The 25,551-nt window shown below is 43.1% G+C and overlaps 1 protein-coding gene across 1 annotated transcript in view; it reads right to left on the reverse strand.

Moving 5' to 3' along the window:
* CABP7 (calcium binding protein 7) overlaps window positions 1-25,551 on the reverse strand; it is a 117,473-nt gene that overhangs the window by 9,071 nt on the left and 82,851 nt on the right. Inside the window, exon 4 of the mRNA XM_083145334.1 lies at window positions 773-926. Within this exon, the coding sequence (XP_083001460.1) occupies window positions 773-926 (154 nt within the window). The remainder of the gene's footprint in view (window positions 1-772; window positions 927-25,551) is intronic.

Below are 25,551 nucleotides of genomic sequence, written 5' to 3' on the forward strand. Positions count from 1 at the left end.
TTACTAATTCAAAAGTATATGTTCCCATCTTTTGTCTGCTTTGGAGGGACTAGCTCTTGGACTGTTTAATTATCCAGTGATATGATGTTTACACTAAGGAACTGATTCAGCAAGCATCGCTCACTGCTTAGCGAGCCCTGAATCCCCGCCCGCCTGAATGCCCGCCCCCACCCCACCGCCAAATCCCCTCGGTACCATGCGAGGGGATGTACATGAACACAAGCCCCCCGCATGCGGACGAATTGGGAAAAAAATCATTTGATGGTCGGCGACCATCAAATGATTTTTTTTTCCAATTTCTCTCCCATTCGGAAATAAAAGTCAGTCTAAACTGACTTCTATTTCCTTTGGTGTCCGCTGAAGAGGGACTGTCAGCTGCCCACCCCTGGTAGGCATCGTCACGTCTGCGTTCCCAGGGGAACACCAGTGTTTTTATGGGGACGGCCATAAAATGTTGTGCGTTCCGTTAGTCCGGCCCTCCCAACAAATGGCCCAGCGAGTGTGTAACTCACCAAAGCTGTTTGTTGCCAGGGTTTGCACATGCGCAGAAGTGAGCATGCTCAATCCCCAACCATCGGGGCAGGGGCCAAATTCGGATCACACGGAGTGATCCTGAATCGGCCCCTAAGTGTGGTGCGACTTTAAAAAATATATATTTTCCCTTTGAGAGTTATTGTTTGACAGGTTAACTTTTATTTATTGTGAGGGTTATGATTCTGAAAAATGACAACAGTCAAAAACGCACAGTTCGCTACATATTAATAACACTTACCTTCCATATCGACGGGACAGTCCCCTCTTGTACCCAGATTTCCAGCTTCCTCCGTCAAGATGATGTTCTCAATGTCTCTCATGGACAGGTGCTCACAGAATGTGTCGTACAACAACCGTTTAAGTTCTTCTACTGACAGTGATTGCATGTCACACTGCAGGGATACACCAGGGATATGGGGTTCATCAGACTGATAAATATTTAACAATGGCAAGTCACAGGCATGTCATTATAGTAATCTAAGATATGACCATAGGATTTGTAATGTACACCTCCAAGACCAAGAAGTCATGATCAGAGGTCTAACAACACTAGAAAGATAACACAAAATCAGGCGCAAATTTAATAATAAAGATTGAGTGTAAATTCTTCGGTACTTATGTAATATCTGGGCTCCCGTTTTTCTTATGAGACCGCGTCCCCTTGCGGGGCTCGCTGCGCTCGCCATGCTTCGGGCATGGTGGCTCGCTGCGCTCGCCATGCTTCGGGCACGGTGGCTCGCTGCTCTCGCCACACTATATAAAATCAACTCCATGCGTAGTTGGATAGTAGTGGTATGAAAAAATGGGGTGCATTTAACATGGGAGCCCAGATAATACATAAGTACCAATTCTTCATATGAACACACTCAATATACACTGTCTACACACTTAGACACTGTTTATTTAAAAAACTGTTTATTTAAAAAATGTATCTAAGCATATAAATAAGTGCAGTTTAATGGGCAGCACACCATTAAATAAGTTAGCTGGGCTCCGATGCCCTCCATGACACTCCAATAGGAGTGACAATACATGGATTCCAGACAGGCGGCACTCGGATAGCAAATAACGACACCAACGCAGAGAATTTGCTGAATCATCGTAGCCAGTCCGTTGACGTAACAGCGCATATACACCAAAATCAAATACAATGAAAAGCATAATAAAAAGCAGGGAGGACACAGGAATATGCAATGAAATATGGACAATGCAAGCATGAGATATAATGGTTACATGATAGTTACTTAATAATAAGCATGAAAATGAGCGTGAAGCAAGGAGAGTAGTCCCGCTATATGAATCAAAGAGTACACAATGCATGCAGTAGTCAGCTGAGGTAATACAGTAGTCAGCTAAGGTAAGGGAGATGAAAAATGTTGAAAATGTCAGTAACTGCGGAGGAGGGACATTATAAAAAAACAATGAAGTCCTGCTGTTTCATTAAGGCCCTTGGGAGCCAGAGTGCCCAATCTATGAATCCAGCAGGCTTCTCGTTGGAGGAGGCGTAGTGAACGGTCTCCTCTTCTCAATCTTGCCAGTTCATGATCAATGATCATGTAACGAAGCATGGCAATACTATGGCCCTTCTGGATATAATGTTAGGCAACTGGCTGGTCACTGTGGCCACTGGACATGCCACTCCTAATGGCCGTTTTGTGAGCTGCAATGCGCTCTCGTAATGTCCGTTCAGTCTTGCCGACATACAGTAAGCCGCATGGGCAAGTAATTAAGTATATAATAAATTTAGTTGTGCAGGTGACACGATATTTAATTGTAAATCTGTACCCGGTCAAAGGATGCGGAAAATCCTTCCCGGTAATTAACGAGTTGCAAACTGCACAATTCAAGCAGCGAAAGCAGCCCTTCCTCAGCTGCAAAAATGTATTCTGTTGTGACTGTGTTCTTTTCATACCCGTGATATCGGGGCGTACCACCAGATCCCTGATGTTACGACCGCAACTGTAACACAGCATTACCCTAGTCCCCTGTAGGTTCAACTCAGGATCTGAGCTCACAATCGGCCACAGATCGTTGCTGACTCTTTTAATCTGGCCACTGGAGGTGTTATAGTGGTTAACCCAGGGGATACGTTTCTGTAAAGTTTTTTTGGGAAAAGTTTTTAAGGTATCAGTTTGTGTAGACCAGGGGTGAGGGACCTCAGGCCAGGGGGCCGTATGCGGCCCCTGTAGCCGGTCTGAGTGGCCCTCCCACCCGCCCGGCGGCTATGCTGGGAGTAAAGTACAGGGGAATTCTCGCGAAAGGCCGGTAGTTCTTGCAAAATTCCTCTTAATCAACAGCAGCCAGAGACTGTCGGTCCTATTCAGCGGCAGCCGCCGGAGCGTGGGACAGCTGCAGCAGGACAATTTGATACATTTTTACATATGGCCCCCGAAGGATTTTTTTCCCCATACAAACTGCCCTTGGCACAAAAAAGGTTCCCCACCCCTGGTGTAGACTGTAGAGCATAATGCTTTAATTTTCCCTTTCTTAAGTTGGTGACGGTCATAACCCTTTTCTATGAAATTGTCAATCATCCGAATGATATGTGTAAACAGAAAGAAAGAAGAATGTCCCCTCCACTGGCGCTTTAATAAATAATAAGTCCCTTTTTTATTGGGATACGCTTCTCTTAATATACGATACAATAGCAGGTAAGTAGGTAAATACCGTACGCCCCTCTTTCCATAATAACTTTCCTTTTCTCCGCCTCTGTATCGTGATTTTCGAATTCCAAAAGAGAGGATTCCCACTTTCCATATATGGATGAATCCCCTCTAACACATGATAGAGGATGATGAGTTCCCCCAAAAGAAATTTAAAAAAAATGGCAAATAGTGTAAAACCATTTAATACAGAACACATACAGAGGTAAAAACAGGTAACAATACAAGGATAGGTGAATAGAAGAATGGCCTGTTACACACAATACCGAGGTGGAGAAGAGGAATATAATTACGGAATGAGGGGCGTAAGGTAGTTACCTACTTACCTGCTATTGTATCGTATATTAGAAGAAGAGCGTATCCCAATAAAAAGGGACGTATTATTTATTAAAGTGCCAGTGGAGGGTACATTCTTCTTTCTTTCTGTTTACACGTGTATTTGATGGTGTTGGGGTCACCATTTTAGACTGGACCCACCACAAGGCAGTTTTAAGCGCACTCATTCGGGACTTTCTTTCATTATTCCATTATCCAATTGATATGTGTCACAGCTAATTCTCTCTCTAAGCAAATCCTGATCGCTCTCAAGAATTGAGAGTGCGGGGGGGGGGAAATTTAAGTTTAGAGGGGTGGAAACTAGCAGCGTGCAGGACAGTGTTATGGTCCGTAGGTTTGCAATACAGTTCCGTAGACAGTTTGCCTGAAGTCAGTTTTACCAACACATCTAGGTAGTGAATGGAATCAGTACTGATGTCAAAGGTAAATTGTTCCGGATAACCAGATTGGTTAAGTACATTGATGAACGACTCTAGTGTGCTCTGACCCCCTGTCCACATAATAAACACGTCATCAAAGTAACATTGGTATGTCAACGTGTTAGCCAGAAATGTAGAATTGTTAAACATTATATCTTCCTCTACTGCATACATGAATGCCTTAGCACAGGTTGGAGCAACCGGAGACCCCATAGCGCAACCAGACATTTGAACATAAAAGATACCGTCCGGAATATCAACAATGTCTAAAAGTCTGTTCAGAAACGATGTAGTGTCCAACAGGTGGCATGGATGTTTCACTGTGCATGGTTGTAGAATGCCATCTAAGCAACTTCATCACTCAGTTGTCTGTTAATTTAATGGGTATCATCAGTCAGATCTTGTACAACAATCGCCCCGCCCTTGTCGTGTTGTTGTGATGTCTATATAGCCAGATAGATCACGTAGGGCTTGTAGTTAATCTCTGCTAAGATTAGGAAAGTTGCCTTGCATAGTGGGTTTTTTCAGGCTCTCCTCCTTCACAGTGTGATCAAGCAGCCTCTTGTAGGTCTTTATGGAGACATTATTAGATAGAAGGTCGAACCTCAAGCGTTTCTGTAGATGTTGTAATGCTGGAGGCAAACTTGTTGTCTTCTCTGGAGAAGGGTTGGCTTTGGTACCCTTGAAGTACTCATGCAGTTTAAGTTGCCGGTTCATCTTATATTGTTCAATGGACCATTGCATCTCATCTAGAGGGACAGTCGGAACAAAGGAAAGGCCGCATTGTAGTACCTTTTCTTCAGTGGGGGTGAGAGGGTGATGCGATAGATTGAATATCAAGTTCTGTGATGTAGCGGTGGTCGTCCCACCTGTCCCCGTCCTCTTCCACTTTCTCTCCCTTTGCCACTGACCACCACTTATTGTCCTTTGTCTGCTCTGCCGTGGACACGATGGGTTCTTACCTCTAAAGGGGCTGGCTTGCGCTATTGATATTATCAGATGGTATATCGGATTCGCTGTTGGAACCAGGTTCTTGTGAGGTGTCTGATTGTCGGTAATTGGGGTTGAAATCTGCACTGTTTCTGGCGATCACTATTATTAGCTCACTGATATACTCTGTTGAATTCATAGTCGGCGTTCACCTTGGATAACGTGTCCTTTTTGAATTGGATCAGGTCTCGTTTGTATGATGCAATTTGATTTTTGAGTTTACCTTGCCAATTTTGGGAAGCGTGCTCTTTAAATGCAGGTAGATTAAGTTTTTCTAAATCGGCAATCCTTTCTTTCGCTATTTCCAATTCTCTAGCAGACTCAATGACTAGTAGTAAGAGATCGTAGATGCACTTATTGAGCACAGGTATCCAATGTCTGCAAAAGGCTGTGTTATTGCGCACGATGGTCGGCCAGTTTCATACCCAAATTCCTCATCAAGGAATTTTTTTCTCTTTGTAATAGTCACTGAGTGTGATACCGTGGTAATTGATTTCCTTCTGCTTTAACTTCACCCAATCTTTGTAGAGGTAGTTTAAGGGTAATGCCTCCGCATCAGCATGAAGATGTTGGCTGAACAGGATGGCATCAGCCTTAGCTTCAGAAAATGTTAGCGTTGCTCCCTGAGTCAGCAGAGCTAAATTGTCTAAATCAAATCCAGCATTACTGATATCCTTTCCCACAGTGGATGTAATAGGTAGTGCACACCTCAAACACCGTGAGTGACACACAAATGGGAAAAAGGGATAAAGTTAGAAGGCTGATGTGATGTAAGTAGCTTTGACTACCAATGCAAACAATGTAGGGTGCTGTGGCCCTGGACATCCGTGCTCTGCGATGCACTGGGGTCTCCGGTTTCTCCAACCTATGCTAACGCATACATGTATGCAGCAGAGGAAGATATAATGTTTCACAATTCTACATTTCTGGCTAACACGTTGACATACCAACGACGACGTGTTTATTATGTGGACAGGGGGTCAGAGCACACTAGTGTAGTTCATCAATGTACATAACCAATCTGGTCATCCAGTACAATTTACCTTTGACATCAGTACTGATTCCATTCACTACCTAGATGTGTTGGTAAAACTGACTTCAGGCAAACTGTCTACAGAACTGTATTGCAAACCTAAGGACCGTAACACTGTCCTGCAAGCTGCTAGTTTCCCCCCCTCTAAACTTAAATTTTCCCTCCCGTACTCTCAATTCTTGAGAGCGATCTGGATTTGCTCAGAGAGAGAATTAGCTGTGACACATATCATTCGGATGATTGACAATTTCATAGAAAGGGGTTATGACCGTCACCAACTTGAGAAAGCGAAAATTGAAGCATTACGCTCTACAAGAGCCGATACCTTAAAAACTTTTCCCAAAAAACTTTACAGAAATATTTCCCCTGGGTTAACCACTATAACACCTCCAGTGGCCAGATTAAAAGAGTCAGCAATGATCTTTGGCCGATTGTGAGCACAGATCCTGAGTTGAACCTACAGGGGACAAGGGTAATGCCGTGTTACAGTCGCGGTTATAACATCAGGGATCTAGTGGTATGCACCAATATTACGGGTATGAAAAGAACACAGTCAGAGCAGAATACATTTTTGCAGCTGAGGAAGGGCTGCTTTCGCTGCTTGAATTGTGCACTTTGCAACTCGTTAATTACCATGAAGGATTTTCCGCATCCTACATCTGGGTACAGATTTACCATTAAACATTGCGTCACCTGCACAACTAAATTTATTATATACCTCATTACTTGCCCATGCGGTTTATCGTATGTCGGCAAGACTGAGCGGACATTACGAGAGAGCATTGCGGCTCACTAATCGGCCATTAGGAGTGGCATGTACAGTGGCCACATTGACCAGCCAGTTGCCCGACTTTATATCCAGAATGGCCATAGTATTGCCATGCTACGTTACATGATCATTGATCATGAACAGGCGAGATTGAGAAGAGGAGACCGTTCACTACGCCTCCTCCAACGAGAAGCACGCTGGATTCATAGATTGGGCACTCTGGCTCCCAAGGGCCTTAATGAAACAGCAGGACTTCATTGTTTTTTATGATGTCCCTCCTCTGCAGTTACTGACATTTTCAACAGTTTTACATGTCCATTACCTTAGCTGACTACTGTATTACCTCAGCTGACTACTGCATGCATTGTGTACTCTTTGATTCATATAGCGGGACTACTCTCCTTGCTTCACGCTCATTTTCATGCTTACTATTAAGTAACTATCATGTAACCATTATATCTCATGCTTGCATTGTCCATATTTCATTGTGTATTCCTGTGTCCTCCCTGCTTTTTATTATGCTTTTCATTGTATTTGATTTTGGTGTATATGCGCTGTTATGTCAACGGACTGGCTTCGATGACGTCCCAGTGTGGGTGCATTGTTCCCAGGTTCACGGTGTTCAGCGCATTTGGTGTCACATTGGTGGGCGCGTCACTCCTGGATGGATGGCGTGGGGGTGGATGATGTGTGCTGGTGAAGGTGTGATTAGGTACGTTCTGTGTACAGTATTGTTATCCTGATGATGATGTGGTAACAACATCCTAAGTGTATATATATATATATATATATATATATATATATATATATATATATATATATATATATATATATAGACGACCAATTGGAGCAGCACACCTTAGACAGAGTCAGGTGCGGTGCCTGCCATGGTATCCCCTCAAGGATCCGATATACTCAGCAAGGTAGTGGTAGCACTCGCTATAAAGAAATTTTCAAACGGACAACGAATATGCCAACGTTTCGAAGCCTTTTAATGTATGCTTCTTCTTCAGGACACAATAAAAAATGTAACAAACAATCAAGCAATATATAGGTACATACCAACACACCCCCGGCGCCACAGTGCCGCGAAAAGCGTGTCCACGCTGTCGGACGTCATCCATGATAGACAGGTGCGTCAGCCAGCAGAACGCACCATGCTGACGTCACCTTCCAGCCCACATGGGTGCACCTCCAATGACGTGGTGTACTACGCTGACGCATCGCCATGGTAACCGTTACAATATAATAAAGCATCCAAATGGTGAACTTTTGTACATAAAAATACAATGTTGCAACACAATATACACATTAGAAAAATTACATAGTAAAACACCAAAACAAAGTGCAATGTATAAAAAGGGACACAAGGTAAACACTCTTTACTAATCAGAACGAATGCATCTACACACGGGGAGTAGACCAGTTTAATGACATTAACAGATGTCGATACTTGAAGTCGTCATCTGTAAAAAATATAAGAAAAAATAGAAGAGGGAGAGGAATGGCACATATAGGCCCTTATTCTGATCGGTGCGGATATTCCCGAATTCTTACGGTGCGGTCCGCACGCCACGGTGTGCTGCCGCGTGCGGCCATCGTCCGTAGAAACGCCCACGTGTCCTCCGCATTCGGACGGACTCACTCTTTAAGAACAGGGCGTGTTTACGGACGAAATACAAACCATACGTGTGCGGGTGAAACACTCCGATTCTGCACGGTATTACAGAGTATGCACGGGAATCCCGCATCCAAACGGATGGCAAGCGGTGCTTCCGCACGGAAGCGGTGTATTTACGCCAAACTACAAACTATTATGTCTATTCTGCAATACATCACATGACCCACTTATTCAATTACCTATCCTCATACAAAAATGCCTGTTTGGAATTGGAATCAATTAGATGCCAATATATCCTTACAAGCATGCCTAACACATGCATTGCACACATTAACCCTTACAGCAATTGAAGTGCAATGGTTTCAATTAAAGCACTGACAAGCGTCCTATTAGTGAGTAATGAGTAAAGGAGTCGATTGTATTGGGTTCAGGTGTTAATGCTTGTAGTCATTAGGCGTTCCGTTCGGCTACCGCAAGACCGAGTGGTTTCCGCAAAGCAATACTTGACTTATGGACACCGCACATTTCTATCGGTTTTGGTCGCGTGCATTCGGAGTGCTATCCGAATGTACGCCCCCCAACATAAGTGTACTCCCCCGTGTCCGCCCATGTTTCCTCCCAGTTTTTCCCACTTTGAAACTACGCCCATGTCTCATTCCGCATGACGCCCATAATACGCCCATATTTCAAGACTGATTGCGGGGCACAGTTTTGTACGGGATTTGCACGAACAGGTACGGAGTCAATGCGTGGCACATGCACGTGGCGTTCTCCACGCATGCGCAGACGCCGTAAAGACGCTATCCGAAAGTATGCGGAAAAGTACGCATCAATCAGAATAAGGGCCATAGTATCGAGAAAAGAGACCAACCGCAAGTAATATGGATATGGTAAATGTGGATAGCAAAAAAGTTTATTATAATATTACTATTAAACATATAATGCATATTATAGAATATCACAGCAGCAAACAATCAATTGTAAAACCACTGCCTTTAATTGATTGTTTGCTGCTGTGATATTCTATAATATGCATTATATGTTTAATAGTAATATTATAATAAACTTTTTTGCTATCCACATTTACCATATCCATATTACTTGCGGTTGGTCTCTTTTCTCGATACTATATGTGCCATTCCTCTCCCTCTTCTATTTTTTCTTATATTTTTTACAGATGACGACTTCAAGTATCGACATCTGTTAATGTCGTTAAACTGGTCTACTCCCCGTGTGTAGATGCATTCGTTCTGATTAGTAAAGAGTGTTTACCTTGTGTCCCTTTTTATACATTGCACTTTGTTTTGGTGTTTTACTATGTAATTTTTCTAATGTGTATATTGTGTTGCAACATTGTATTTTTATGTACAAAAGTTCACCATTTGGATGCTTTATTATATTGTAACGGTTACCATGGCGATGCGTCAGCGTAGTACACCACGTCATTGGAGGTGCACCCATGTGGGCTGGAAGGTGACGTCAGCATGGTGCGTTCTGCTGGCTGACGCACCTGTCTATCATGGATGACGTCCGACAGCGTGGACACGCTTTTCGCGGCACTGTGGCGCCGGGGGTGTGTTGGTATGTACCTATATATTGCTTGATTGTTTGTTACATTTTTTATTGTGTCCTGAAGAAGAAGCATACATTAAAAGGCTTCGAAACGTTGGCATATTCGTTGTCCGTTTGAAAATTTCTTTATAGCGAGTGCTACCACTACCTTGCTGAGTATATATATATATATATATATATATATATATATATATATATATATATATATATATATGTACTTATACACATATACATACACAAATATATACCAAAGTTATGCTGTCTTGTGCACTAATGGAAATTGTACCTGCAGAATTTGAATACAATCTACCTAGCTACAGAAGTCTATGCTTAGCAGACCAGACTGTGGATTTGACTAAAATCTATATGTTTTGTTTCATTTTATAAATAAATATAATACTCTTAAATATAAGCACTCTCTGAATATTGATATATATATGTCTAACAAAACTAGTTATGTAAATGAAAATCACAAAAAGACAAAACTTAATCGGTACTATGCTATGGCACCTACATCACATGTAGTGTGTCATTTAAAGGTAGAGCTTTAAAATGTGAAGATAACCGTTATTTCACGCTGTAATTAAAATGCTTTCTGCTCCAGCTGTTGTTCACTGATTCAAGAAAAATCTTAACCAACAAAGTAATTCAGAAACATTTAGTTACATTATATTACATGTGTCAGCAGTGCCTGAATGTGCATCCTTATCCATCTACCACCTTGCAGACTCCACTGCAGGGTACAATGAATTAGTTCAAGGGCTCCATTCAACAAACAAATTTCATGCGGAAATGAGCAGTTCCACATTATTGAAGTAATCCTGCTGTTTAGCAAAGGGTTAACAGAGAAGTTAATACAAGTATCTTCTCCATTAATACCCTGCACCTGTAGAAAATATTGCACCATAGAGAACAATCCTTTGCTCTATATAGCACATTATGGTTTTCTGACATTCAAGGAGCCGGAAAACAACAACAACAAAAACCTCATAAAAGCCTACATTATACAACCCCATCTTAGAATGGTGTCATATAAAGGAAAATACTTACTTCAGCCAAAAACAGCTGGGACAGGGGAATATCATACAATCACAGTGGTGGAACTAGCAGCAGTGCCACAGTGAAGAGCCAGTGGATTTACAATGACTCATTATATTTACTACTCATTAGAGCAGTCAAATCCTGGAACTCATTGCCGGTGGGGGTGGCAACAGCAACTTCTGTTAATGAATTGAAATCAAAACTGGACACATTTTTGGCCACTAAGGGAATCCTATAGATATGACTTACTCAAGTCAGTAGTTACAAGTTAGATAGGTTGAACTCGATGGACTAACGTCTTTTTTCAGCCTTAATTACTATGCTACTATGTTACTATGTCTGAACCTGCTCCATGGGCTGCCATACAGTACATACATAATATACAGCAGCAGCATCCGAGACAGAGCTCAGAGGCCCCAGTGTGTCATAATGAGGCTGGACCCTGTGTGCAACAGAGGTGAGTCTAATAATGCATTGTCTGGCATTTTTTGACCACTGTGTACCATAATAATGGGCCACTGTGTGGCATAAAAGTGGACATAAAAAAGAGGCATTGCCTGGCATAATAATGGGGCACTGTAAGGCACTATTCTGTGGGGCCAAAGTGTGTTTGATAGGGGGATATAGCTGGATTTGTGTCTCCAAAACTTATTGCATAGAGTGCTAGTAAACCTGGGCTATGCGTTACTGATCCCAGCATTAAAACTCAAGGAGAAGTATACCTTCCAAGTGTTGCAGTTCTGGGCACAGGTAAGTAAATTGTAATGTCACACACTCCCTGTTACCTTCTCTTGCACTCACCCTGTCCCTGCTACCAACTGTGTCCTTCCATTATCCTCTTTGCCACCCACTGCTTCTCTATGTTACTCTTTCCCTGCCAACCACTGCCTTTATATTACCTACTCTTTGTCATCCACCGCCTCTCCCTTTCACTCTCTCTATATCACCCACTGCTGCCCCCTCTCTAAGCCACTCTTCATCACTCGCCACCCACTGCCTCTCTCCATTATGCTCTCCCTGCTGCTGACTGCCTCTTGCTGTTATCCTCTCACTGACACTCACTGTCTCTCTCCATTATCCTCTTTCTGTTACCCACTGACTGTCAATCTCTTCCTGGCTTCACCCACTGCCTCTCTTAGGGCCTTATTCTAGTTCACTCTCAGAGGCAAATTCCTTCTTAGATGGACAAAACCATGTGCACTGCAGGGGGCAGATGTAACAGGTGCAGATAGAATTATATTTGGTGAGTTATTTTGTTTCTGTGTAGGGAAAATACTGACTGCTTTATTTCTACACTGCAATATAGATCTCACTTTGAAGTAAAACCCCACCCAAATCTAACTCTCTTTGCACATGTTACATCTGCCCCCCTGCAGTGCACATGGGCCCTTATTCTGATCGGTGCGGATATTCACGCTTGCGTACGGCCCGCCGATGTTTATCGTCTGCGCATGTGCAGAGGTCACTCTGCGCATGTGCAGGCGATTTCGCCGCATGGATTCTTTATACGCCGCACAGGGGGCGTAGAGGGGCGTGAGGGGCTACTTATCCTCATTACCCTATGCATACGCCCCGCGTTTCATGGGCGTTCCCATGCAAACGCGGGGCGTATGCATGGTAATGAGGCCGTGACGCGTGGGTACGGGGCGGGCATCTGACATCGCCGGATGTCAGCTGCCCGCCCACATACAAGATTTCACACGGACAAGTGTCCGTGTGGTCTTGTGTTGCGGGACCTGGTGGAGCGTGCGGCCCTGCATTCGATGTTCGGCGACCATCGAATGCAGGGGCTGCTCCCACCATGGAGGAGGCGTATCCCCGTCCACATTCATGCGGACCGCCACATATCCGCATACGGACGGAGGTGGCGATCCGTATGGAAGGCGGGGATTCGCCAAGACGGACATCACCGCATATTTCTGATCGGGCCGCACCGATCAGAATAAGGGCCCAGGTTTTGTCCATCTGAGAAGGAATTTGCCTCTAAGAGTGAACTAGAATAAGGCCCTTAATCACTGTCTCCCTGTCACCCACTATCTTTCCCTGGAGCCAACCACTGCTTCTCTCCATCACCCTCTCCCTGCCACACACTGCCTCTCTCTGTCTCCTTATTCCTGTCACACACTGCCTACACCTGTTATGTAATGTCTCTCCCTGTTGTCCACTGCTTCTCCATGGCTTCTCTCCATCATTGCCTCTCCTTGTCAACCACTGCTTCTCTCCATCATCCAATATTTTTCTCTGTCACCCAATGCTGTAACGCAAATTATTAATTAGGGGTGGGGTGACCACTCACAACTTCTTCCATTATCCAAAAAGTATTTGCAGTCAGCTGAAACTCCACTCTCCATGCCTTAAAAAATATATTGTCTTAAAATATTCTGGAAAATATTGACACTGTTGCTGAATAGAGATTCAAGTCTCCCACATAGTTACTGGCAATGAATGAAGCAGAAATGGTATATTTATCATATACTCTAAATCCATTGTATGGTCTTAGCTTTGGAGGTGGAGAAGCAGGGAAGGAATAAGGTACAAAGGGTTTGGGGTTCGTTTTATTGGCACAAAGGGATCTGATTTAAAGATTTTTTTTTTTTTTTACAAATGGCCACAGTGATGTATTATTAGTAATACTGTCCTCCTTTTTACTATAATATCAAAGAGCATTTTGGGACAGAAAGAAGATCTTGCTATGAAAATAGGCTGTAACACTAAAGACTAAAAAAAAAACAATACCTGTGGAATCTCAGTACTTCCATACATGCTAATTACATCTACTAAACAAATACAAGTCATAACAGAGTTTAGTTTCACTGGGAATTAAGTCAAAGTATATATAGAGAGACAATTTCTCACTCCCCTCCAATATTCTCACATTTATTAACTGATATTTTATCAGTACAGACTGGCGTCTCTAAAGTTATCAGAGTTGTCAGTATTTATCTTGAGATTAAAAGTGGTTCTATCAGTGTATACTTATGTATAGGGTGGTCTCTACAGGTGGCCCATGGTCATAGGCGTGCACAGACCATTTTATTAGGGCTTCACCATTGGTGGTGATATATGGCCCTACACCCCCCAACAATTTTGCATAGGTAAATAAACAATTAATATAAACAATTCATATAAAGTGTTCATGAAATAAACAAACAAATCCTTGAAGAAAATGTATTCGATACATGAGCAATACACTCCCCTCCTAAACAGGGTGGCGGCTGGTTCTCCGGTGGGTCTGTGTTCTACTTAAGGCATCTGCGGTGATCTAGAAATATAGCGTGAGAACAGCGCCTCCTAGTGTAGTAATTATGGTTGGTATTAGACCTTCACCATGAAATACACCCTAACATGTGCAGGTGTACCCTTAAAAGTGGTTGCCAACCACTTGTATTTCTACTGTGTGAATGACCATGTGCTGTCAGTTCTTTAGATGCAGTCTCCTTTGGTTTCTTCCCTCACTCTCAGTGGTATATTGCATAGAAACAAAGGAATAGGGTGATACTGTATAAACACTAATATTTAATGTGTAATAAAAGACACACAATAAGGTTAAAAATGAACAGCTTAACGGCCAGTGCTGCGTCTTGTTAGCACGATGAGGTGTCACAGCATCCCCACAAAAACACTCAACATGTTTCGTCCTTCTGCCTGTGCAGGACTAGGCTTTAGAATAAATTATTCCCCCCAACACACACACACACACCAGAAATGTGCGTGCTGCAAACATCTACACTGTAATGCGCATTACACTTAATGCCACACTCACCGTAATGCCCATTACACATAATGCCACACAGCATAATGCCCATTACACATAATGCCACACACCGTAATGCCCATTACAAATTTTACCACACACAATAATGCCTATTACATATTATGCCACACAACGTAATGCCTATTACACATTATACCACAAACCGTAATGCCTATTACATATTATGCCACATAATTGGCACTTACCTACATGCTCATTCTCAGAGGTATATTTCTCAAAGTTAGGGGATACATGCTCCCCCTGACATGTGTCCTTTAAGGCGGCAGCCATTTTTTGGAGGGGCCGTCATCTTACAGACACTGCTTTTACCATTTTTTAAATGGGCTTTTTTAGCCCACAGCTTAGCCCCACCCCCGTCGCTTCATCCCCTTCACTTGTTTGGGAGCCACACTTATCGGTGCCTCCCATACTAATTTACATTGTTACAAATGACTAAAATAATATAAAGAAAATTCTTATGACATAGACTATGGGTGAGATTTAATGGGATGAGAGATTCAGAAAGTGAGAGATTTGGTGAGAAATCTCCAGTTTTTTTTAAAGCAGCAATCATTTACACTGCAAGAACCAGTTTGATTTTGAAGTGTAAATGATTGCCGCTTTAAAAAAACTGGAGATTTCTCACGCTGGGCCAAATGTAATAGGGTGAGAGTTTCAGAAAGTGAGAGATTTTGGAGAGTTTTCCCATGTTTTTTTAAAGCAGCAATCAATTACATGGCAAAATCAACCTGGTTTTGCAGTGTAATTGATTGTTGCTTTAAAAAACATGGGAAAACTCTCCCAAAATCTCTCACTTTCTGAAACTCTCATCCTATTAAATCTCACGTGTCATAGGTATATTTGTTGTTTTATTTGAAATAAAATTACAGGAAAACCACTGCCTCCCTAGACTGTGCTGTAATCTGCTATATAGGGTGTGCTTTCTCCAGAGAGGAGTCTCACAAGTAGCTGTGCTCTCTGTCTAAAGTTACTGTGCTGGGGCACGCCACACGCTGCTGTGTTCTGCACTGTAAACTGCTGTATTGGCTGTGCTCTGTACAGTGACTGAACACTGCTGGGTTCTGCGCTGTGCTGTGTGCAGACTCTCAAGTGGCTGTACTCTGGATAGTGAAAGTGTATAGGGGCACGCTGCTGTATGTTTCACTGTACTCTGCTGACTAATTTTACCATTTGGTAAGCTTAGCGTTAGTGCACTTTTTTATGTGTATCTATATGCCCTGTGATCCACGCAGTTTGAAACAAGCTGCAAGTTAAAAAATAAAATGTAAAATATATATATATATATATATATATATATATATGTTCTGTCAGTTTCTCCGCTGTATATATTATTGTGGTTTTATGTATCTTTATTCATCAATAACTGGCGTTTTTGCCATTCATCATTTTAACAATGATGACAGATTGTTTGTTTACCGTTATTGTTGTTCTTTGTTGCATAGCAATGCTCTGCCCTCCGGCAGTCATATGGAACGTCACACTCCCGGCGGCCATCTTATGATTGGCGGGTGGTGCGCGTGTCAGTGGTTGGCGGAAGCGCAGCTGCGAGGCTGTCACTTCCGGCTGCCTGCACGCAGCACACCCGCTGTCTCAGTAAGCTAAGGGATGTGTTAGACGCTTCTATTACTGTCAGCTGGACCCGAGGGACACCCACAGCCATGAGTACCTTTACAGGTTACCTGGCATTGTGGGCCGCTCCCAGTTCCGGCAGGTGAGTGCAGGGCTTGCTTGATTGGGGTGGGGGGAGGGGTGGGATGGGGTGTGTTTTTGTGTATATATTGCCATTTGTTTTATGATCTTGTGTGTGCTGTGTCCATCCCTGACGACGGGGGGTAACCCCGAAACCGTTGGAATAAAGGACATTTTAATTGCAGTCTGCTGATTGCCGCTTCCATCCTTCCATATATATATATATATATATATATATATATATATATATATATATATATATATAGTCCAGAGAATATCGGCACTCTCTCCAAAATACACAGGAACTCCGGGTGCCACTCGAGTATACACAAATGCAGACTTCCAGTGGGGTGATGGCACTCACGGAAATAAGACACATAGACGCAAAGTAGCTTAACGTTTCAATTCATTAAAGAATTTTCCTCAGCGCTTGTTTGTTACACTGTCAATTGCTTCTGAGGAAAATTCTTTAATGAATTGAAACGTTAAGCTACTTTGCGTCTATGTGTCTTATTTCCGTGAGTGCCATCACCCCACTGGAAGTCTATATATATATATATATATATATATATATATATATATATATATTGTTTGTATGTTTTTGTGCGCTTTTGTCATGTACATCCAGGGGTTAAAGTGAGGGGGAACAGGGTGGAACTGAGTTCCACCACCTCTAATGGTGAGGTGGAGCATTTTTACCTCCACATTGACCCTGCATAGTAATTCTGACAGAAAAGTATTCTAGTTTGCAGGGGGATGCCAAAAACCCTACCACTGGCCCTGTATCTGTCTAATAGGGGAAGGCAGTGGCAAACGCAGGATTTTCAGAAGCGGGTTTCCAGAGGGGCGGAGCAAAGCACGGAGATGGACACTTAGGTGACCCAGTATATGCCGGGTCAGTTAAAGTATTATAGATAGACCAAATGTATATAAATAATAATAATAATAATAATAATAATAAATAATACACACACACACACATATACACAGGGCTATTTTTCAGTAGGCTCCAGCAGGAACTGAGGCCCTTATTCTAGTTCACTCTTTCTGACAAAATATTTCTTAGATGGACAAAACCATGTGCACTGCAGGTGAGGCAGGTGTAAAACCCCACCCAAATCTAATTATCTCTGCACAAGTAACACCTGCCTCACCTGCAGTGCACATGGTTTTGTCCATCTAAGAAATATTTTGTCAGAAAGAGTGAACTAGAATAAGGGCCTCAGTTCCTGCTGGAGCCTACTGAAAAATAGCCCTGCGTATACATACATAACAGCAGTGTAGACCCCTGGGCATAGCAATGTATTGGGGCACCTACCGATCATCCAGCGGTAAGGGTGGGGGAAGCTTTGATGTCCCGCGGGTGGTAGGGGGTATCATATCAACCGCTCAGCATGTTGGGCCTGGAACAGTAATTTCCACTAATTACCCCTTTACTGCACAGATGGTGGGAGATGGGGTGGTAGAAGGGGGCAATAGGCTGAATGAAGGGGCCCTGATACATAACTTCCAGGGTGGTAGAGGAGGTTTAATAAGCAGAGGAGGGGTGTATAGTGGAGTGGGCTTATTATTCATAATTTTCTGGTGGGAGGGCAGCTTGCTTGACTGCAGATATCTCCAGTTCCCAGAAATAGATTTCTTAGATTTTAATGGAATTAAAAACTAGAGAATCCCACCTACCAAATGGTATTGGGGAATATGGGATCAGAATTAAGGAGGCAGAGCAATCTGCCAATGAGTATATACAACTAGATACCAGGTGTGTGGAGCTGGAGCAGTAACCAGCTGCTGGAAGGCTGATATCTCTGGTTCTGGGAACAGTAGAGACAAGCTACTAGTGTCCATCAAAGTGGGAGAGTCCCAGCTTTTGAAATATACCCTCAGAAAAACTCTAAGTCAGACAGAACCTGAAATATCTGACTGGGAAGAGCAATTAACAGGCTTGGATGGTGACCACTATTTTGAAGTCAAATATCTCCGGTTCTCAAGGGCCGATTTTAAAAATTCTTGTACCCATGGAAAGAGGGGACCCTCAGCTTTCAGGCTAGGTCCCTTAGACTCCTGGGGGGGGTTTCTGGGAGGGGAGGGGGTGTAATTAGGTGGCATAGAGACATGCATAGAGACATGAGTTCCCCCACCTCTGCATGACCACTTTAATCCCTGTGTACATCTATAAACTCTGTGATCAATGCAGTTTGTACCGAGCTGGAAGTCAAAAGATGAAAAAACAAACAAAATATATTGTTAATACTCTTTGGTGAGCTTTGTTCACATGCATCTATAATCCCTGTGAGACTCCATGCAGTTTGAGCCGGACTACAAGTTAAAAAAACCCACAAATAAATAGCTCTATTGTTTGCACTGTTCTTTTTATTGTATTCCAGTAAGCTATGGCAATGTTTCATAGATGTGCTATAAAAGTGGTTGTGCCACTGCTCTGTCAATTAGTAACCATCCAATTCTCTGAAGCCTTTGGATAATATTGGCGAAAACATAATTGTGAGCTGTGAGGTGGTCAACATTGACTGGAATGACTGGAAATTAATGTTGTTGAGATTATTAATATTCTAGGAACATTGATTTTAGTTTTTTTTTATCAATAGGGGTAGCCCGATGTTTCACCTTCAGGTTTTTATCAGGCAATCCTATTAGATCACTTTTATTGGCAAGCTGCTCAATCAGAGGTTATGTCATTCAGGTGCCAACAGGAAGGGGTAAATCTGGTTAGGAAAAAAAAACTGTTTGTATCCCAATTGCACACTGAATGAGAAATATACATATAATAATCAGATAATACAGACTATGCCAATGCTGAGCAATATATGGCTGAGCAATATATTGCTCAGTTTCTACTTTACATCAGCGACCAGAGATGGTCGCTGATGAAAAAGAAACTGCCGGGGGGAGCCCGGCTGTGGTAATCAGCTGGTCGCAGGAGCATGTTCCTGTGACCAGCGATCACTACAGGGGAAAAAACGGGAGCGCGCACCCGGCGATATATCGCCGGTGCACACTCCCATTGCGGGCAATATGGTCGCTCAGCGACCATATTTCCTGCGATTTTGCACAAAATCGCCCCTGTGTGTACGCACCTTAAGAAGACATCGTAGTGTGTATATTGGCCTTAAGAGTGCAATGCCGAACAGCAGAAGATTTACATTCAGCCATAGGTGCCGATTCTGTGGGTGCTCAAGGGCCTGAGCACCCACGGAAATTGATGAGCACCCACAGGCCCGAGTCCAGCTGCTGGGCCGCCATATTAACTTGCTATTTTGCGGCAACCTGGGAAACAGTATGCCGGGAAGAGTGTATTCTGTCCGCGGAGTACCTGCACTGAGGAGGGCATTTATGTACCTGCACTGTGGGGGGAATTAATGTACATGTATTGTGAGGGCATTTATGTATCTGTATTGTGAGGGCATTTATGTATTTGGAACTCTGTTGCCGTCATTTGAATATTAGAGACAACTGTGCTCCGTAATATAAATTGGCATTATTTTGTGGCCACACCCCTTTTCATGAAGCCACTCCTTTATATTTTTGGCTTGAGTACCCACCAGCAAAAACATAAATCGGCACCTATGCATCCAGCAGGATGCAGAAGGGCAGGCAACTATGCCATACTTAGACCTTTAGTACCTATGTGAACAGGTTGCTAATGCCTGGTGTGAGTACTTTATTGTACAAGAAAAAAAATTGTTTAGTCCCTTCAAATATCACATCCAGGGAAACTGATAGCTTTATCAGGCTCAGCTAATCGGAGGGGGCATGGCCAATGGGAGTAGGAGTGGCTAGACCCCCTCCATAAAAACAACTAACATCTTAAATATGTGCATCAGCACAGAGTGGCAGAGGTGGCATCAGAGGGAGAGGAAGGGGATGGCGGGAGACAGAGGGCCTAATTAATTGCAGGGTAAATTTGTTCTCAAAATGGGAAAAACCATGTGCACTGCAGGAGGGGCAAATGTAACATGTGCAGGCCCAGACTACTGACTGCTTCTTACCTCAGTGCTGCACAGGTCACCCCAAAAGGTCGACATGCAATCGGTCGGCCGGGTCAAAATGTCGACAGTGTAAAATGGTTGACATGTCAAATGAAGAGACATGAAAAAGGTCGACATGAGTTTTCCACATTTTTTTTGTCAATGTCGACAACTGTCGACATGGACCTTCAAGTTGTGTAATGTGTTCCCTCGCCATGCTTTGGGATAGATGCCTCGCTGCTTTCTGCACACTATTATATTCTCCCTTTGTGCCAACAGAAGAACAAGCTGATTAAAAAAACAAAATTACGAAAAACTTATGTCGACCTTGTTTCATATAGACAAGCGCAACGGAATCTGCTGTGCTATATAAGAAACTGTAAATAAATAAATAAATATAGACATTTTGACCCTGTCATCCTATTACATTTCGATCTTTTTTTTTCTGGTCAAACTTTTGACCCTGTTGACCTTTTGACTGTCTATCTAGACCAGTGGTCAGGGAACTCGGTCCTCATTACCCCACGCAGTGCATGATTTGCTGGTAACCCAACAGGTGCACCGGTGTACTAATTATTCACAGACACATTTTATAAGAACCGTAGGTGGAGTTAATTATTTCACTTGTGATTCTGGACCTTATTCTGGCTCAGGCGGCCAAACGTACGTACATTCCGTATCAGTGAGCGAAAGTCCACCCACAAAACTTCCGCATACGGACGGCCACAAAGACCGACAAAGGGGAGTGGCGTACACTTGAGCGTACGCCACCGTACACGGACGGATCACCGCTTAGACTCCGACAACTGGCGTACAACAGAGCGTACGCCACCATTTACAGATGTCTCTCGTCCGTTTTCCCACCAACATCTTGCGGCTATCTGAGCGTACGCCACCGTGCACGGACGGGTCTCGATTGTTTTCAATGGAAAACTCAGCGTATGTCACCGATCGTGAGAGTGTGCGTACGTCCGTGCACGCTGGCATACCCTTCACATATATGGACCTGCTAATCTAGCCTTTCAACTATGATTAAGCCAATTAAATGAAACTCTAATTGTTATTCAATTATTGTTTTATATTACCTCAATTGTCTACCTTAATGAACAGCCTAATAAAAATACATTTTACCCCTCCTTACATGTATATTTATTATGTTCTAATGTTGCATTTTATTCACTATCTATGTGTCCCCACATTGCTTTTACTTTTAAATAAAGTCATGGTGGTGTTTCTGTGTATGTATTAAATTATGTAAATAATTAGTTTAATCCGATTTTGTAATATGTATACCTACCCTGATGTTATGTGTGATGTTTTCATCTAACAACAATAAAAAAATCATGCCTTTTCACTATGTGTTATTTAACCCAAAAACACACACATTCACACATCATTCGTTACCCCTCACCTCAAATTACCAATATAACTTACATTACACATCTGTATGTACCTTCCCTTACAAACCCTCTCACATATTTATGATTAAAAAGACAGGCAACTTCTAACTTTACAAAAACTTTTATTTGAACAAAACAGAGTAAGGGGGGATAAAAAAAATTAAAGGAGGGCCTCCAGTTGGCCAAAAAGAATGTTTAAATAAAATAATGTCAGGAAAATTTCCCGAAGAATTTGCCCAACTTCATCCTGGTGCTGTTCTGTGTCTGTAGTGAAGGGAAAAAAAACATTATATTTAATATATCATATACACAAATGTTTGTTGCATTGTAACATAATATGAATTTGTGAGTTAAGTGTGAAGGCCACATACATTTTTCAATTACATTGAAGATGGGTATGCTGTGAACACGGTACTAATTAGTATTATGTTTTCACACACATACTGTACATATTACATGAAATGAAATAAATTCCTCCTTATTGGATGAATGTATGCTCTATCACAATTGGGAGGTTTGTGGTGGGGGAATCACCTCTAACCTCACCTGTGCTAGTTAAGGGTACTGACATTGTTGTGGCATAACCACTCCTTACTTAGTAAAATGTTGTCCATTGCTGTACAAATTATAGGCCTACATCTAATTTAGAAAAGCATGCATCCGCATGGCCTCACACACTATTAACAAACCAATCTATAAATTAATGTTCCACATCATGCTGGGAAGTGTAGTTACACAACAGCTGGGCCCACATAACTTCAATACCACTACTGTAGGATATGTCATTGGATGTACTGTTATGTCAATTACTCAAAGGGTGAGGCGTGCCCACACTCAAAAAATACACCAAGGGGACCCTTGTTCCTGGAGGAGGACACGCCACACCTCAGGGTCGACCTGCAGTGATATGTTGCAACTAATGATGATGTTGGATACACATATGTGGGTGTTGTGATTGTTTATGTGTATGTAAACATTAGGCACATTATTTACTTACGGCTCGTTGTGCCATCCTGGTCTCCGCTGGATGGGTGTCCTCTGTATCTGGATGGGGGGGTCAGGAGTAAGGGGGATGGGAGTTGGGATAGAGGTAGTGGGTTGGAGTGGGGATTGGTAAGGCTTGGGGGTGGGTGGTGGGGAGTTGTAGGGGGGGTTGGAAATGGGGTGGGGAGGGGATGGGGAGTGGGGTGTGGGTGGTGGAGTGGGTGGGGGTAGTGGAGTGGGTGGGGGTAGGGGAGTGGGTGGGGGTAGGGGAGTGGGTGGGGGTAGGGGAGTGGCTGGTGGAAGGTGAGGTGGATATGGGGTGGGCACCAGCAGGCCCCAATGTCTCCTCCTCTTCTTCCTGCTGCATTTCGGCCTCCTCCCAGGCTGCCTCCTGCCGAGCTGCCTCCTGCCGAGCTGCCTCCTCACGGGCTGCCATGCGTGCCCTGGTGCGTGCTGAAATGTTCATGTTGATGGTATAGAAATTGAAGGTTGGGTTTCATGAAAATGGGGGAAAGAAAAATTCACATTAGTCATGTTCATAACATTACAAATGAACATTTAAGATATATTTAATACATTTATCATACTAACCAATAGATATGCTACACACAAAATCAGACCGTATACATATACCCCCCATATACCCCCCATATACACCCACATACTCATGCACATATTTTTATAAACTACAGAAATAATTTCTAACAAACGCAGACATATTTGTAAATATATACTTACATCGCCCAATATGGCGCCGAATTGTGCTTAGCAGCTCTGGCTGCCGTCGCCGCAGGTCAGACCAGCGCCGCTCCACCTGCCCCAGGCTTCTGCGGACGCCGGTCCGGGCGTAGATTAAGCGGCGGGCAGCGTTATACACCCGCCGCTTCTCATTGTTTGATACATATGGGCCCCTGGGCCCCAGGCGCTGGTCCATGACTTGGACCAACGCCTGCAGCTCCTCATTTGAAAAGGGGTTAGCCCTTGCAGAAGACATATTGGCAATGGCGCAGTTATTAATTGCAGGTACATATATAACTTTTGGTGGTTGCTGATTGGTCTAAAACCTAGTTTTTTTTATATTTAACTTTATTAATCCATCTTACATTAACAATATGTATGCGAATAAAAACTTTCGCGGCCCGTTCCGATATGCACACCATAACATACATTATGCTTTCAATGTAGAGAGACGTACTGTATATACAGTGTGCGAAAAATTATACACGCAACCATCTACTAATACATACGCTGATAACAACGCACATACAACATGTTGGTGTATGACAAATTATTACTCATAACAAATGTAATGAAAGCATTGTAACGTTGGTATGTTTTTAAATTTGTTTAAGAAAGCATACACGTACTCCAACAGAGACCACCTGAAAGCACTCATTATTGGAGTGACATGTGCACACATTTAACCATGTAGCACACAATGGTCAACAACCTGTGTATGTGCATGTACAGGTGAATGCTCAGGTGCGTTGAGACCTGCGTAATTTAAGCGGGAATTATCGGCGGAAAATATCGGCGTAAATTAGCTACTACATTGCGGGGAAAAATATACGCCCCCTTGTTCAAGGCGGGAGTTTACCATATAAATCTCCAGTCAGATGCAGGCCATAATTGCTGCAAACATGTCTAGCTCAGATGATTCCGCAGCTGAGGACGCTCTACAGAGAGCAAGAGCAGAATCCCTGCTTGAAAGGTTAAGGCAGAGGGAGCAGGAGAGGACAAGGAGGGCCCAAGAGCAAGGGGGTCCCTCACTAACAGGCACTACTGCAACGCCACCAGCTACACAAGGGCCAAGCAACCAGCCAGAACAAGAGGTTGCATCTCTCCAAACATGTGTGACCCAGCAGCTGCATGGTGAGAGCCACCAGAAAACGACCTGCACCATCTAGGCCGAGTACTGAGCAGGATACCACCACCAAAAAGCGAAACCCTGCATTTCAAGAGGCAGAAATTAGAATTTTAGTGCCCAGAGCACGATAATGGATTGAATTGCCTACCAGGAAGCCAGTTGGAAAATAGAAAGGTGTGTTTGTAGATAGTGCTACACTTCAATGACACATGTGAACACAACCATGTCTAATAACCCACATTAATATATAAAACATGCACCATTGGTGTGATGTGAGGTTATGGGCACAGTTCTGCTCATGTGAAGTATGTGATGGGACAACAGAAAGTGTGTTGTTGAAAAAGAGTTGTAGTAACATGTTCCATATGATGCTACTGAAACAAGGATGTCCAAACTGTGCACATGTAGCTGTTGAGAAACTGCACATCCCAGCATGCCTTCCCATAGTTAAATTAATCCATAATATCAACACTGTCAAGCTATGGTGGGATGTGTATTTTCACAACAGGTGGATGTGGATAATTTGGCCATGGCTGCTGTCATTTCTGCATAGTGAGATATGTATGTGCATTTAGCAGCCTAATGAATGAGATGAGACACTGAAATGCCTCATAATGGAGACATTAATGTGTGTGTGTCAAACGTATGCATAAAAATAATAATATCACCCACACTAGGAAATGTTACGTAGTAATGATGTTCACTAGCACAAATTTGTAGGTGGTCAGACTGCAAAACTGGACTGAAGAGGAAGATGACTGACCGGTACAACCACAGCATGTCCACCGGGATGGGGCCTATCCCATCCAGTTTGGAATATACCCCCCTGGAGCAGGACGCGTTGGCTGTCATTGATGTGGTCGAGGTCAGGGGGG

This window comes from Crinia signifera, chromosome 1 (assembly GCF_055691185.1).
Source record: "Crinia signifera chromosome 1, ASM5569118v1, whole genome shotgun sequence".
In the NCBI taxonomy this organism is placed as follows: Eukaryota; Metazoa; Chordata; class Amphibia; order Anura; family Myobatrachidae; genus Crinia; species Crinia signifera.